Source organism: Platalea leucorodia (assembly GCF_965183815.1).
Source record: "Platalea leucorodia genome assembly, chromosome: Z".
Classification (NCBI taxonomy): Eukaryota; Metazoa; Chordata; class Aves; order Pelecaniformes; family Threskiornithidae; genus Platalea; species Platalea leucorodia.
Window position 1 is genome coordinate 79,985,961 of NC_138858.1, and position 16,365 is coordinate 80,002,325.

At 40.5% G+C, this 16,365-nt stretch overlaps 2 protein-coding genes across 4 annotated transcripts; both read left to right on the forward strand.

The window, feature by feature from the left end:
* Positions 1-79: 79 nt before the first annotated feature.
* Positions 80-2,838, forward strand: AK6 (adenylate kinase 6). 2 transcript variants are annotated; one of them, XM_082337600.1, is made up of 5 exons: positions 80-138; positions 670-762; positions 1,104-1,162; positions 1,249-1,394; positions 1,545-2,838. In XM_082337600.1, the coding sequence occupies exons 1-5, from the start codon at positions 111-113 to the stop codon at positions 1,732-1,734; spliced, it is 516 nt and encodes a 171-aa protein (XP_082193726.1). In that variant the 5' UTR covers positions 80-110; the 3' UTR covers positions 1,735-2,838. The 2 variants fall into 2 exon arrangements, with proteins under 2 accessions (XP_082193726.1, XP_082193725.1); XM_082337599.1 differs by lacking the exon at positions 80-138 and adding an exon at positions 244-379.
* An 849-nt stretch (positions 2,839-3,687) lies between these two features.
* CCDC125 (coiled-coil domain containing 125) lies at positions 3,688-16,255 on the forward strand (the record flags this gene model as incomplete). 2 transcript variants are annotated; one of them, XM_082335646.1, is made up of 12 exons in its annotated part: positions 3,688-3,761; positions 4,042-4,418; positions 5,896-5,990; positions 7,359-7,445; positions 8,313-8,390; positions 9,122-9,207; positions 11,320-11,402; positions 12,300-12,415; positions 12,992-13,099; positions 14,129-14,300; positions 15,657-15,790; positions 15,920-16,255. In XM_082335646.1, exons 2-12 carry the CDS (start codon positions 4,148-4,150, stop codon positions 16,253-16,255), a joined length of 1,566 nt encoding a protein of 521 aa, XP_082191772.1. In that variant the 5' UTR covers positions 3,688-3,761; positions 4,042-4,147. The 2 variants fall into 2 exon arrangements, with proteins under 2 accessions (XP_082191772.1, XP_082191773.1); XM_082335647.1 differs by having other exon boundaries at positions 5,932-5,990.
* Positions 16,256-16,365: the final 110 nt, after the last annotated feature.

Below are 16,365 nucleotides of genomic sequence, written 5' to 3' on the forward strand. Positions count from 1 at the left end.
CCGCCGGCAGGGCGGGTGACGCCATCGGCGGGCGGCGGCGGCGGCGGAGGCCCCCGCGCACGTGTCTCCTAGGCGACCAGCGGCCGCCGCCGGCGGCGGGGAGCGGCGGGATGAGGCGGCCCAACATTTTGCTCACCGGTGGGAGCGGCGGGCCGGGTCCCGGGCCGGTTCGACGCGGGAGGATGGCGGTGGTGTCCGGGGCCCGCCTGGCCCCGGCGGGGCTGCCGGGGCTGCGGGCGGGGAGCGGGGCGGGGCTCGGGCTGGGCCTGCGGGGGCAGGCCCCAGCCGTGCTTACAGCCGGGGTGACTGGCGGGGTGAGGTCCCCGCGGAGGCGGCGGCGGGATGCTCTGCTTGAAAACTTGGGGGTTTTCCGTCTTAGGTAGGGCTTTTAAATGAAGCAAGGTTTACTTTTGCATTATCCCGGTTAGAATAACGCTTCTGCACGAAGTGAGAGTTTTCTTCGTAGTTTTTGTTGTTTGGTTGGTTGGTTTTTTTTATTTCTAGACATTGCTTCTATTTGTTTATCCTTGTCGTGCAGCTTTTTGCTCCCTTTTTCTTACACAAACTTAGCAACATTGAGAAACGCTTCCATTTTGACTGCTTAGAAGGTGATTTGAAAAAGACTTGCATACTGTTCTCTTACCGTTTTATATGGGTTTTTGTCTTTAGGTACTCCGGGCGTTGGGAAAACCACGCTCGGAAAAGAACTTGCGTCAAGAGCCGGGATGACCTATATTAATGTGGGTGACATGGCAAAAGAAGGTAGGCCATGTTAACAAAGCAGTCCATCAAAGTACTTTGGATATTTTTGATTTGTATAACTACGTGCTTATAGTGCACGTATTATATATTAAATGAAAACGCAATGAATTTGCTTCAACATAAATATTTTTGGTGGTATGACTTAAAAAAATATTTATGTAAGAGTAGCATAATTTGTAGTAAGAAATAACACACTTATCCTTGCATGGATTTGTAAACAAAGTGCTTCTTGCTCTGAACACTATCTTTTGTTTGTATACTCCTGAAATAAACGTAACAATATAAATAATTTTAACAGCTGCTGTTACTTCACAAACTTCCACAAATTATTTTTGCTGCAGGAGAACTCTATGAAGGTTTTGATGAGGAATATGATTGTCCGATTTTGGATGAAGACAGGGTAAGTCCAACTTCAAAACCTAGCATTTTTCTATTTTGACTCTCTGTAATTTCAGATAAACTTGCCTATCTTTCTTTCTTTTGTAGGTAATTGATGAACTGGAAGATAAAATGAGTGAGGGTGGAGTTATTATCGATTATCACGGCTGTGATTTTTTCCCTGAACGGTGGTTTCATATAGTATTTGTACTTCGTACGGAAAATTCATTTCTGTATGACAGACTTGAAAGCAGGTATGTCAGTGGAGTAAATAAGGAGTAAAGTACTGTGTGTGACTTCATTGGAGATTTTTCTAGGGTATAAATTACTGATGCTCTGTAGAATACTCTTTATAGATCTCTGCATATCTAAGACTGTCTCTCGGTGTCGTTCTTGTTTTCTAGAGGCTACAAAGGGAAAAAGCTGCAAGACAACATTCAGTGTGAAATTTTTCAGACACTTTATGAGGAAGCTGTGTTGTCATATCGAGAGGAAATTGTACACCAGTTACCCAGCAACACTCCAGAAGACCTAGAGCAGAATTTGGATCAGATTTTGCAATGGATTGAGCAATGGATGAAGGACAACAATTGACATTTGGTGAAAAAGGAACTCTGCTGGATCGCTTCCTGGGAGAGTTTAATAAATTACATTAATAATTCTTGTACGATAAATTACAATTTGGGGACTAGAAGAAGGTTCAGAATAGCCAGGTGGTAAGGCTTTGGAACAGCCTCTGAAGCACTCTGGGAGAGGTACACAGGAGAACTGACACAAGTGAAAATTCAGCAGTGAATGAAAGGATGAAAATGACACGGTTGTCCTTAGTAGCAGGAACTAGGTTCAATAATTGAGAATTTTTTGGAGCTTGCAATTAAAACCAAACCTTCTCCCCTGCCCCCGTCCTCAAGAAGACTGTAAAATCCTGGTAACTGATGGCAGTTGGGGAGCTTTTGATTTCTAAAGGGTAAAACAGTGTCCTGAAAAGGAGTTAGTCTGTATCTGAATTTTTAGACTAAAACCTGTTATACTCCACTGTATTCTTGAATGTGTGGAGGCTAATGTAGAGTGAGGGATGTATGATATAGTTTAAGGAGGGTGCTTTGTTTTGGAGGGAGGAGAAGTGATGTGGTAAGAGGGCTGTTTTAAAATGATTACAAAGATCTTTGGGAATTAGTCGTGGTGTAAGGAAACATTGGCTATATCTGCACTGGTGTGGAATACTATAAGTTTTCTTTCTCCTTTTTCTTTCATTATTCTCCATCACCCATCCCAATCATGGAACATATTTATCTCTGTAAGTTTATCAAGGAAATACATCATTTGGCAGGATAACAAACCTGCAGCAATCCAAAACATGGTTACACTTAAAATACTGGCAGCCATTTGTTCTAGTCGCTTGTAAAGCCTGGGTCCCAGGAGGGCATGGCTATGCAAAGCAGAAATAACCTTTCTTTGCTGAAAAGGTGGCTTGTAAAGCCTTGTGAAAGATTTGGTAGAAAGTGCTTGCTAATAAACTTTGTATACATGAGTTTGAAGAGTAAAACTATTTGCTTGAAAATTTCTATTGTAAAGAGTATTATGGTTACGTATTTAGGATTCTTTTTTTTATTCCAAATTTGGCATAGACTTCTTGTGAGATTTACAGAGGAATGCTGCATCAGCGTTTTGACCCTTGTATAAACCAGAATGGTGAAAAATCTGGAGTTTCCTTGCAGAATTGGGACCACAAGCTGTGGAAGCGCACGCCTACGCGTGTCGCCCTGGAACAGCTGCTTTCAGGGTTGCTGCTCGAATGGGAAACCAGGTGGAGGGCGATCTCTGGTGTGGAAGTGTCGGGACACCACCAATTCTTGAGAGTGTTTAAAATGACCGTAGAATTATAGAATCATTTAGGTTGGAAAAGGCCTTTAAGATCATCAAGTCCAACCCTTAACCTATCACTGCCAAGTCCACCACTAAATCATGTCCGTAAGCACCACATCTACCCGTCTTTTAAATACCTCCAGGGATGGGGACTCAACCGCTTCCCTGGGCAGCCTGTGCCAGTGCCTGACTACCCTTTTGGTGAAGCAATTTTTCCTAATATCCAACCTAAACTTCCCCTGGCGCAGCTTGAGGCCGTTTCCTCTCATCCTATCACTTGTTACTAGGGAGAAGAGACCGACCCCCACCTCGCTACAGCCTCCTTTCAGGTAGTTGTAGAGAGCAATAAGGTCTCCCCTCAGCCTCCTCTTCTCCAGGCTAAACAACCCCAGCTCCCTCAGCCGCTCCTCGTAAGCCTTGTGCTCCAGACCCTTCACCAGCTTCGTTGCCCTTCTCTGGACACGCTCCAGCACCTCGATGTCCTTCTTGGAGTGAGGGGCCCAAAACTGAACGTGGGATTCTTGTAAAGTAAAAATCATGTTTCTAAAAGCTGCTTGGGATTGTTGTAAGTGCTGTTGCAGCCAGAATATAGACCTCTATTAAAAAATCCCGAACCATTAACGCCACTTGTCGCTCCGAGCAGCGTCCCGGGGAGCCGTGGGCCTGCGGCAGCGGGACGCCCCGCTCCCACCGCCCCCGCCGAGGCTCCAGCCCGCCCCGGGGCGGGACCGGCAGCGCGGCGGCCGGGCGGGCAGGTGGGCCGGGGCCGGGGCCGGGGGAGCCGGGCCGGGGCCGGGGCCGGGGCCGGGGGAGCCGGGCCGGGGCCGGGGCCGGGAGGGGCGGCGGGGGGCAGCGGGACCGGCAGAGCCGGCGGCAGCGGGAGGTTTCACCGCTTGCCTGTTTGACCGTGCGGCGGGAGCGATGTTTTCCGTCAGCCCGAAGCCGTGTTGGAAGTGGCCACGCACCAACAGGCTCCGATTTTTCACATTAATGTTGTTTTGTTGCTTTAATTACGGAGTTTTTCTGTTTTTCTAGATAAAATACCTGTTGGTTTTGCGGGAGGCGCTGTTCACGTTGCCAGTAAGTGAAGTGCCCTCAATCAGGAAAAAGAAAAAAAAAAAACCCAAACCAGGAGGAGAAGATGGAGGAAGCAGAAGAGGATGACATGAGATGTGGAGACTTGGGAAACGGACTTGGGAGAAGACCTGGAGGTGTTTATGAAGGGGAAAATCTACAAAACTCCTATTTGTTTAGGTCTAGGAAGGGAACTGGAAAGGTTTGTAATTCTCTCTTGTCAGCGAAGAGAGTGGAAGAAAGCGATGCTGCAGCTCTTCCCAGTTCAAAACGGAACAGTTTTTACGATGGATCATTCAAAAAGCCTGTTACGAGTTCAACCCGACAAAACAGCTGCGGTAAGAGTAATTTGGAAATTAATCATTCACCATCAGAAAAATCCCTGTTAGCAAAACCGAGCCGCTCAGCGGCTTCACGAGGAGTCATCCAGTTCAGTTCGAACCGTGCGCCAAAACACCATGCAGGCTCTGAGGACGCCGAGGAGCGCGTCTGCGTCGCGGGCCTGCCCGCACCCAGCGCAGCCGGGCGCGCCGGGCGCCGCAGCCTGCCGGCCTGCTGTCGGCGTCCCGAGAGGGGATGCTCAGTGCCACTGAGGCAGCAAAGCAGCCTCCCTTCCGACACCTTCATCCCAAAACATTTCGGCGAATGAGGCTGTGGCCCTTCTTAGTGCAGAATGACCATTTTTAAAGGGTTTAGTTTTGCTTTTGAAAGTCATGTGTTAGCAAAGAGCATCCTGTGGTGGGGGACGGCATTGTTTTCTCCAAATACATACATGAAATTGAATGCAATTGCTTGGGTTCCTGGTTTGTTTAAGTGTGTCTTTCCAGAGATTGTATCTAAAGCTTATGGCTAAATCTTCAAAATCCTGTTTGCTATTTAGTTGAAATTTGTGAATTTGCATAGTTTTGAGGTTAGGCGGTTGTTTTTTGAACCAGCACCTCTCTGCTCTCCTGGCATTGGCATTCAGTTGTTTTTGTGAAGACAACACTGCTGTGAATAAAATCAAGTAAAGGCAGTGCTGTTCATTACACTTAAGCTGCCTTGCCGTACATTTTTAGCCATTTTTAGTATTTTGACTGAAGTATTTCCATATAACTTGCTTATTTCTCTCCTATAGAGCAAGTCCCCACTATCCTCTCCACACACTGCAGTAAGCTAAGCCATGTAATTACTGGTTTCAGCAGCGTCAGATTGTTACAACAGGAGCATAATTCCAATTGGTTTCACTGTCCTTCTGACGGCCTGTGTATAATGCTTGATCTTAGATCCAGGTCTTTGACACAGCAATATCCATGAAAGCATGACTAAAGTCCATGTGAACCTGACTTCGATTTAGTAGGAAGCTGCATCTTAACATCTGTCTGTGATGCTCAGTTTAAGAAAAACTGTACCAGTAGTAACCACTTGTTTAGAGGAATATTGGATCTTGTGGAATACTGTACTTCATCATGGTCTCTTGAAAATTGCCCCTACTTCTAAATAGTCCTAGCTACTGTTGTGTTGAGTTTGGGTCTTGAAAAGAATCTAAAAAATGAAATTATTTTTTGAATCAAGATGGCAATTTTGTTGTGGGTTTTTTTTAAAGGAAATTTTAAAATAATTGTCCTTATTTCAGGTCTCTTTACAACTGATCTTTTTTTCCCATTTCACTTATTGAACTGGGAAACAATGGGTTCGAGCTCAGTTACTTATGTATTTCTTAAATCTGTGTATTAGCTCCAGAAGAAAAAAACAGAAAGATGAAAATTCACCTCTGCATGTTACCTGTGTTCAGGGTAAAGCAAATTCTCATGTTTTCTTTTGTAAATATTTTAGTATCTCACCGTTTAGTATCTTCTGTCAATCTCACAGAATCTAATACTGAAGTGTCAAATGAAGAACTAAAGCAACAACTTCGGGACGCTCTAGAGGTTAGTAACCATGCCAAGTGTGCTGCTCTTGAAATTTGCATTTTCTTTTAATGTAGCAAAGTAAAGCATAGTGTTGGTTGGTTTAGCTGAAGATCATGGCATGTCCAGAATCTTGGATGGATTCAGGTTCTTGAAATTAGAGTGCTAGTTGGAAGCCTCGTTAAATTTTATGCCAGGAAATCACAGCGTGAGATGCAGTTTATACTCTGGGTTTTTTTTTTTGGGGGTGGGGGGAAGAAGGACAAGTATTTTTAAAGGTGTAGAGAATATTAAAAGGTTTGTACTCCTTTTCTAGCAGGTTTTTTATTAAGCTTGCATCCTGAAAATCTGCAGTGTAAGGTTTTTACTGTATTTTTGTTGAAAGGTAGCTAACTCTTACATTTTAATTTTACTGTGGTTACATGTGTTGATGTGTTAGCATCAGCCCAGGCAGAAAAAGCAGGGTGATCTCAGCTGTGAAAATACGCACTTCATCTGGCCTGTGTTCTTAACCTCAGGATAGCCCATGGTAGATCATTTTCAAGCTTTCTTAGCATGAAGAACCTTCAGTGCACAGCAAGTTAAAATGTCAAGGAGCTCTACTAATTTTCAATTAGACAAAACTGATAAATTGCCACTGCTCCCAGATACAATTTCAGTATCAATCACTGAAGTAACAGAACTGGAAGAACTATGAAGAAAGTTTTGTATCAGCACAAGTTAACACTGATTGACCTACATAGGGGTTAAGGAAAGATAGGTGTACAAAGCAGTAAATTTTCTGTTAATGCTTGGAAATTGAAAAACTACTTTCTTCTGAAGGAGAGAATGTTACACAAAGACGTGATTGGCATGTACCTGGAGCAGGAATCTGTTTTGTTGTTGTTTTGTTCTGTGCAAGTAGTGGTTTTGATCTAACAAGCCTAACACGATATCTGTGCTATAGAGTATGGATATTTTGTATAATACATAGTACATTATGTTAATGTAATGTTTATACAATATATATAGTAATATTTACTGTATTTTGTGTCTGCTGCATGTATTTGTGTGCATGTATATCTGCTATTCTGTTTTGCTTACTTATTTTTAAGCTCCAGATCTGTGTTGGTATATACAACTTTTTTAGCAAGGAAGAACTGCAGTATTTAATGGTTTATTTTCCAAATGCAGTGGAAGAGAACAGAAGGAATAATAATTACAAGTTGTCTTCTTTAAGGATTTTGTGCTAACATGCACTGTTAGCATTTCTCCATCACAAGCAAGCTATTAGTCAGAAAAGAATCATATTTGTTTTTCGAAGAGGGCAAATTTACATTGCTGTTACAGTCGAGTTTTAACAGGATTACCTTGGCTTTTACTCAGTGTACCTATTTTATTTTGCTTCAGGAAGTTGAAATTTTGAAAGTTGAGCTTGAAGCGTCACAAAGACAGCTTGAAGGAAAAGATGAAGCCCTAAGAATTCTGCAGAGCATGGTAGGAGTTGTTCAGAAATCATTTAGCTACTTAGTGGTAAAGGAAAGAAAACAGAAGAAATCTCCCTGCCGTTCCTCATCAAACCCCACCAAACCTTAGTTCTTCCCAGGGCTATAATTTAAAGCACTGAGTCTGCAAGTGTCTACAGACTTGGCTTCTACGATTTATTACTTTTTCTGCATTGCAGTTATTTAACAAGACTTTACTGTTGTAGCAAATTCTCCTTGAAGATCTAGCTACTTAATTTAAAGGCCTTCTTTCCAGTCCTTTAAATTACAGATTACACTTTCAATTACAGTGCTTGAAATTCTGCTGCAAAGCACAGATACTTTCAGTTGACTACTCCATCTGTTGTCTTAGAGGACAGTATGCGTTAAATGTTAGGTCAGTCTTTTGTTCATAGTTTGTAATATTTTTGCTCGCTATCACAATGGATTATGTTGAAATCAGTTCCTGTTTTTCAGCCTACTTGCATAACCCATTTATAGTTCTGCAGTTTCTACCCTCAGACATTCTTACTAAGTTACACCTGGATCCAAGTATAAGTATGTTGTAACCAGTTTTTTAAAGAGCTGATTTTGTGGACAAGCCCTAAAGAAGATGTGATGTCATTTTAAATGATGCTACATTTTTCAATAGAAAAGATTATGGGATTGAAACAGAAGTTTGTTATGCAACATAGCTATTTAGTGACCTGAAATTACAAGCCACTGGGACTTACAAGCAAGTTGCTAGTGTTTGTAATTCTGCACACTCCTGTTTAACTAAAAATGTGAACGTCTCTTGATGTAAAACTGAAAATTTGGCTAAAGCCAAATTAAGTAAACTTAATTACAGTATTCAACAGACTTACGCCTTTTTTTGCAGGCAGTATTTAATAAAGCTACTAGTCATACAAAAGCAATGCTTCAAAAAACTGAGGAAGAAAAGAGAACTTTAGAAAAGGTAAGGGTGCATGTTTCCTTCACGCCTGTGCAAAAACATACAAGTCCCTTGCTATTAATAAGAGGTTATCAGACTGTTTATTTAAATCAGTACAAATCTGCCATTAGTTCCAGATTTTTTTTAAACTATTCTTATTCCTTTTTAGTAGAAAGGGGAAATGTTAATGTATCACTCTTTTGATCTAAATGTTTTCATACTGTAGTGTGTATAAATAATACCTGAAAGTTATTAGAGTTCTCTCTGTACTTTCAGTTGGTCTTTGCTGTGAGTTTCACAGTCAGTCATAGTGAGTTGCACTGTTTCTTAGTTATTAAGCTGGAACTGCACAATGAGTCTAAGAAATGGGTGCCCAGATTTCATAGAGAGGATGGGGAGGAGGAGGAAGGTGGCATTGAGCTACCTTGTTAAACAGAGTTTTATGCTTTGTTTCTCTTCCTGTGTGACCTTTCCACAGAACAGTAAGGGGACAGGGAAACGTGGCAGTGCATGTTTGTTTTTGTCATAAGCTACTACAAGCATTAGTTCATGTCACACTGTCTGGAATTCATAGATGAGGGATGCAGAAACTTTTTGGTGTCTGGCACCAAATGTATTGTAACAGTATCACAGATTGTCATCATTGTTGGTCACTTAGATCTCTGCCAGTGCCAAACTCAGCACCAGCAGTTCCTCTTCTTCTTTTCAATGGGAGGCTTGTAAGGAACTGCTGCAGGTTTGTTTTGTTTCCACAGGAAATAAATATTTTGCAATGGGAAATTGAATTTGATCAGGACAGATTTAAAAACATAGAAGACACATGGACAGAAAAATATGACAGGTATTTGACTTACATTGTGTATCTTTGGGTTTGTTTTTTTTTTTAATTGCATTGAATGCTATATGTCATCTTTCTTGTGTTCCAAGTCTGCTTCATTGGGGTTTCTGGGGGTCTTGTGTTTTCCTAATTTCCCTCCAGATTTGGGAAGATTTATTTAATTTTCATGCTAGTCACATTTGTATTTTTCAATTAAAACTACTAAAATTATTAAGTCTCAATTCTTTAGTGTGTATATAGGCTAGCTTTGCTAGGCTGAGTTTTCATTTTCATCCTATTATTTTTTATGTTGGCCAGCTGGAGCCAGACTGTCCTTATTTACTTTAAATGTAAATGAGGCATAGAAAATAATGGTATGTGCATGCGTGTGGAAATATCATTTGCTGGTTAATCATTGCTTTATTTTCTTGCATTGTAGGTATGAGCATACGTACAGGTAAAATGGAATGCTTTTGAGAGAGGCTGATCAACTGGTTCTTTGTTTAAATAAGAGTTACTCTGGATGGAGAGCAGGTGTGGTTAGGCAAGCAGAAGATGCCAGAGGCACTAAACTAATAATGCAATAACAGACCTTGAAAAACGTGACCAGCAGGCTCACTTATTTAAATGTAGAGACGATATCTCTGATGTCTACCCATCAGATTTACAATTATTTCAGCAGAGATTTTTATTTAAATTTCTCAAACTTTGAATCAAAGAATAAGCCAAAAGTTTACAAACTATTCATTTGTAAGAGTAGTTTCATTACAATATTGTATCTTGTTCACCAGTTAACTTAGTTACACTTTCTAAGGAATACCTCTTGGAAAACCCTTTGGCTTTCCTGACTTAAGAGAGTAGGAAGTGTAGCCAGGTAGTTCGGAGCAACAAAACTACTGTTAACTGTTGAAAGCTAGAGATGTGGCTTCAGAAAACTGCAAGCCATGAGCTCAGTCCGCTTTGCAAAAAGGTTTTCTGATATCTGAGACAGCAGGATGAGAAGCATTGTGTATTTCCCTTTGTTTACTCAAGTGAAGTAATTCCGGTTACTATTTAGTTTTAAACAAAACCATGACTTTACCGTATGCTGCATTTCCTGACAGCTGAAGAGATGCACCAAAAAATTATATTGCTTTAACATTTAGGACTTTAGATTGCCACTTTTCTATTCAAGAAGGAAATACTTAAAAACTTCAGGGAAAAAATGCGTTATAAATGCATATTGTACATTCTCAGGTTGCAACGCTTGAAAGTACAGCTGTTCTTGAGAACAGTATTAAGAATAGAGGAAGTTTGCTTTCTAAAATTAAGACCATAGCCATGTTGTCACATGTCCAATAACAATTTTATTCTTTCAAGGAAGTAGGAGATTTCTATCAAGTGTTCCAGAGGTTCATAATCACAAATTTCTTTGAGTTTCTAATGGTAATGTGGTACTTAAAATCACACCTTCTTTAACTCTGATGTTGTTGGCACCGTCTACTTAGATGTGAATGATTTTTTAAATTTTGTTCTTTAATATTCACTTTAGTGTACTTGGACGCATTTAAATTGGTTGTGTGAGGGTGTGGTTTCATGAACAAGGTGAGCCTGTTTGAACAGCCCATGCTATCTGCACTCTGTATGAGTGCAGAGATTCTTGGTTTTGCTCCCTGCAGAGCCACCTGCAGCCTGGATATGGAGGACTGACTCCACAGCAGCCAACCTGGCATAGCCTGCTTTCTTAGCCTTGGTTCTGTGCCAGTCAGACTAAGCCTACACACAGAACTTTCTTCAGAGAGTTAGGAGTAGTTTTAGGTTGCTTACTGGCCCTTGGCTAGCAGATTTGGATCTAACAGCATACTACTTATTATTGGTACAGATATTGTAATGGAAAAAATTTACAATATTTTCCATTAACAAATTTACAAGTGAGGAAACTGCTTGTATAATGCTGCATGGATAATATCTTGTCAAACTGAATACTCAACTCTTTTCAGTTTTGATTTTTTTCTTCAATCTTCTCAGTAGTCCTAATTTTAATTTGCAGACATATTAGATACAGTGTTTTAACAAGCTAATATTTTTTTTTAATTTGGGTGCCCATTTTAAAATATTTTTTTAAAAGATAATACAGCCTTTTTCTAACTTCTACAGGATATATTGTGAAAATGCAGCTCTTAAGGAAGCATTGAAACTGAGAACAGAAGAAGTTAAAACTCTTAAAGCTGAAAATGCAAGTAAGCCACCAACAGCTACTCCTCATCACATACGGTTTCTCAGGAATAATTCAGGATTTAGCTGTGAAGGAAGCTTTCTGTTGGGACAAGTCTTGTTACTGGCAGCTGATATTAGTGGATATGCAGAAACCCTCTTTAAACAGACAAGTTGTGTTTGTTTTTCTTCTCACATTGTCCCTTGAACTGAAAAAACCCCATGAAATGATAGGAAAGTCAGGTGTGCATAGCTTAAAGAGTAGATCGGGTGTGAAAGAAGTATACCTATCTTATCTCACTGGCGTGGTGACATGCTGGGCGTGGAGGGAAACAACTGGTCCGTGCTGCCGGTCGTGTCCTGGAAGGAGGCAACAGCAGCCAAGGGAGCCACTGAGTGCTCCTGCTACAATGACAATCTGTGTCAGAGATGTTCGCTTTTAACATACCCACTTAAAGATTCCCATAGCACAAACTTTGAGCTATTCAGCGTGTTGGCTTTACAGGGGAGGTTTTTGAACTGCAGGCTGTGCAGGCGTCTGGCTGGGTCAGATGGCTCCAGACCCTTTCCCTTATTTTTGGTTTCCAAAACGTTTTAAAATAGCTGACATACGTCATTATTTTCCCAATATTGTGCTATTCTAAAAGAGCCGCTGCCTTAGTTGTAAGTGTACGAAGAGATGAGCACTCAGTAGTGAGGCAGAGTAATACATGAGATGGTATCTCTGTAAGTGGGCCATCACCTCTGGGAAAACACAAAAGGAAAGACAACTGGGATCTGAGTTTCTAGATCTGCGTAGTCTCATGACGTTCCCACACTGATGCTTAAACTAGAGAACCGCTTCATTTGGGTGTAGTTAAACCCAGAAATTAAGAAATCAGAGCAGCAGACTTTTTAATCACTTTCCTCATTTTATTTCATAGTCCTGAATCAGCAGTGCTTGGAATTTCTTGCAATGCTAGATGTAAAACAACAGAAGGTTGTTCAGGAAAACATGTCCTTGAATAAAAGTGACATTACAGATTTCACAGGTCTTGAAGTAAGTATGACTTACATGTTTTTTAAAATGGCTGGTTCAAAGGTATGTTTATGTTCAAAATATATAGATAAATTTTGCTTGCGGATTATTTAACTGTTTCTTTGGACCCATTTTTAGCTAATGACAATATGCCCTTGCATGCCTGTTAATTTGTTTTCTAATTTGTGGTGCGTCATGGGTCCTATCTTGCAAAGAAAGAGTAGACAGAAGGAGCGTCAGACTATCTTTCACAAGCCAGCATGCTTATTTTTTTCTTCCTAATATCTCAATTCTTAACTCCTATGTCTACTGCTTTACTTTACTGAGTGAAAAAAAAAAATTATAATGAGGTCTGCAGGGAGTGGCATACAGACACTGACAACTTTTGCCTTTAGGTTATCTTGCAGAAAAATACGTTTCACATATGTGGTTGTGAGTCAAAAGAAATCATGCCTAAATCTCTTGTAGCTTACTTCCCCTGACCCTTGTGCTCCCTTCGTAGTTTCGGGATGGTTTTTTGCTAGTCATGTAGCATCTCTTGGATTGCGTTGTGTATGCAGATAGATACTTAACTGGTGGTTTGTTTTGGATTTTAAGCTGGCAGTTCTTGGAGCCTGCACCTGCAGTACATCTGGGGGGCAGCCTTGTCCCTGTGCTAAAATAGCAGCTGTAACTCGGAAGCAACTTCTGCATCTCAAGCAAGAGGTAATGCTGCTTGGCTTAGACAGGAGCAAGCAGAGGGGTGCTTGTGCTCAAAACCAAATAAAACCAGAAACTCTCTACTGCAGCTTACACAAACTAAGATGTCTTAAAACAAGAATGCTTCTCAGAAATAATGTAATGTTTGTTTGTAATGCTTGTAATGCCCTAACTTTTGCTAATATAAAACTGTAATTATGATCTCAGTCAGCTTTACTAGTAAAAAAAAATTCTCATTCTTTTTCTTCCACACGTATCTTTTAATCTAAAAGAAGGAAAAAACACCCTTAAGTGTATGCACTCTCTAAACATATACAGAGTGTGAGTACGGACTACGACTGACCCTTTGCCTTCCTTCCTGGCAGTGCATTCCACCCCTCCCTCACGTTGACATCAGCACTCACAAGCCCGCTCACCCAGCGACATCAGGAAGCTGATCATGCTGAAAACTCTGTATTTACATCACGCTTAAATCAATAACGTGATTTTCAAGCTCTTCAGGTTTTTAATTTAGTGAAATTCTGTAATTTTAGAATTTGTATTCTAATTTGTATTTGACTCTGCAAATGTGGTAACCGTCCTCATGGTCCCACTGCAGAAGTTCCAGCTGACTTACAGGTTTTGAAAAGAAGTACGGTCACGTCCCTTTTGTACCAAAGTTATTACCCCCGACGGGGATACCATTCTGTTGCTCCTTTTGCTCCTGGCCCGGCTGGCATGGGACGTTAATGCCCTCCTTAAGCTCTTCTGGATGCACAGAGATCAATGGGCACTGCTGGCAGCTTCTCTGTGTAGATGGGTGGTGGTGTGTGCATGCATAGAAGAGGAAGGGTAAGGACTTCAATGCACGTTTCAAACTGTATTTCTTAATGTGGCGAGAAAGCACTTTGTTTGGTTTCTACTACTTCCTTGATTATATTTATTTAAAAGTTGTCCATGTTAATAGCTTCAGTCTGTCTCTTAATATACATTTTAAATCTGCTATTGCTTCCAAATTACTTAATATACTTTAATTTTTTTCTGAATTAAAACCAGATTGAACATCTGAAGAAGAGTAAAGATGAAGCTTATATAATGGCAGATGCCTTTAGAATTGCATTTGAGCAGCAGCTAATGCAGAGGAAGGACCATGCCCTGAGGCTTGCAGAAGTGATAAAGATTAAGAAGGAAACAAAATTTATAAACTGGAGACGTCTGAAAGACGATGGTAACTGGGCATGCCATATATCTGTAATGGTTGAATAGAAAAGAAGTTAGCTGACAAGTGGCACAAGCAGGCTTTCTTCCTGTATTAAATGTATGTCTGTGGTTTAATTGCTGACTGAGGTTTCTGAAGAGTTGAGAAAAAAGGAACGAAGTTGTGTCAAAACTGTAAATACGTTAAATAGTGTGTCATGTAGCTGAAGAACTTCCAGTAGAAGTTTAGCATGTATAATGTAGGGTGTCTGTGTATAAGTAGACTATATAAATACTACTGTAGGTCATTGGAGCTACCAATCTAGGCTTTTAATGTAACTGTTTTTTATTACACATTCATGAACTATATTATCTGAGTAAGAACATGCTAGAATAAATAAGCTGTTATCCAGGATGACAATAACATTTTGGATATTAAAGATGTTTATTATGAAAACAGCAAAAAAAAGGTAATATCTGGCAAGTTTAGCCTGGCCATTTTAGCAATTTAATGGGCTGGGTTTTTTTCAAATGATGTCTATATAAGACTTAGGGAAGGAGAAGAAATGCAAAAAAATATATACTGAGCTTTCACTGAAATACTAAATACAATACAGCTTTTTATTATGTATGTGTATCTACATGAGTATTTATAACTCTTCTTATACTTCACGTGGTCATCTGTGAGTTACAAAGCACTCCGTAAAAGAGGCAGAATTCTTACTACCCTTTTCTTCTTTAAGAAAAAGGCTAAGGAGAAGTATTTAAGTGTGTATGTTATGGTCAAAAGCATAGCAGAATTTAGGACTGGCACTTCAAGATTTATTTGTGTTAGCCATTGACCTGGACGTGCCAGGCTTAGAAGTTTGGTGGGTCTTCTAGATTTCTTGAGCAGCCTCAGCATGTAATACTAAACCAGCATACATCTTGAATATGTGTTTCCCCTATACCAATGTCATTGTTTCCCAGCTCTATATCCTGATACATAAGTTTCATAACTTTAATGTATTTTAATCTTTTCAGAAATCTTAGAAACTTTTAAACAGCTTGTGTCAACCCTTGTTTTTCAGGCTACCTACTGTTTAAAAACTAATTACCACAAATTGTTGTTTAACTGAAGTGTTAAAGTATATTTTCCATACAGCGAAAAGAGTTTTATTTTCAATTTGCTCATAAATACGATGAAAGGTCTATTTAGCCTTTAAGTGATGCTAAGGGTGGTGCTGCGTGCAAGTAATCTGCTGTTATGTACAGTGGGAGAAGCTGTAGCTTGCATTGCCCTTTTAGAGGAGATCGTTCAGAATCCAGTTTTATGCATGCCCATTTTATCCCAAAGTAGTTTTTCTCTTCCTGAGTTCCACAGTTCATGTACTTCTCTTTTCCTTAGGACGTGTCAAGTTAGAAGGGAACAAGAACAGTCTGGGACGAAAACTATCTGGCCTGCTGTCATCAGATGTGGACTGCAGGAGAGTTGAAGAGCTTGACAATCCTCATGAAATCCTGAAGCTGTTAATAGATTTGGTTAGTATTTTGTTGGACTACCCATCGTGAGTCCCTAGGGGAGCAAATATAGCTGTCCATTTACATAGACTGCCTTGTTCTTAGCTTATAAACTAGTTTCTTTTCTTTCTCTTTTAAATAAATACCCAGGTAAACGACAAAGAGGAGGCTCTGGCTCATCAAAGAAAGGTTAGTTACATGCTAGCTCGCGCAATGGAGATGAAAGAGGATGTTTTGGAACAGGAGAAAGGAAATGGCGTGCTGGGGAGTCGTCAGTATGAAGCCCAGGGGTCATCGGGCCCTGTACGCAACTGCTGCCAAAACCTCCGTTCTCAAAACAGTATTTCTTCAGTTCCCAGTGCAAAAATATATGAAAATCCGGTAAAAGTGCTTCAAAAGTCACACTCCTGGCCATCAGAGACTAGGCACTGCGAAGAAAATAATCCGTGTGGAAAAGCAGATGAAACTGTAGTGATCTCTATATAGCCATCTGCTGGAATAAATTTATTTTTTAAAAAGATCTTGTGGAAATGCCTAAAAATGTCCTGTGATTACATCACTGGGGGCCAAGCTAGGACAATACATTAGCCGGTACC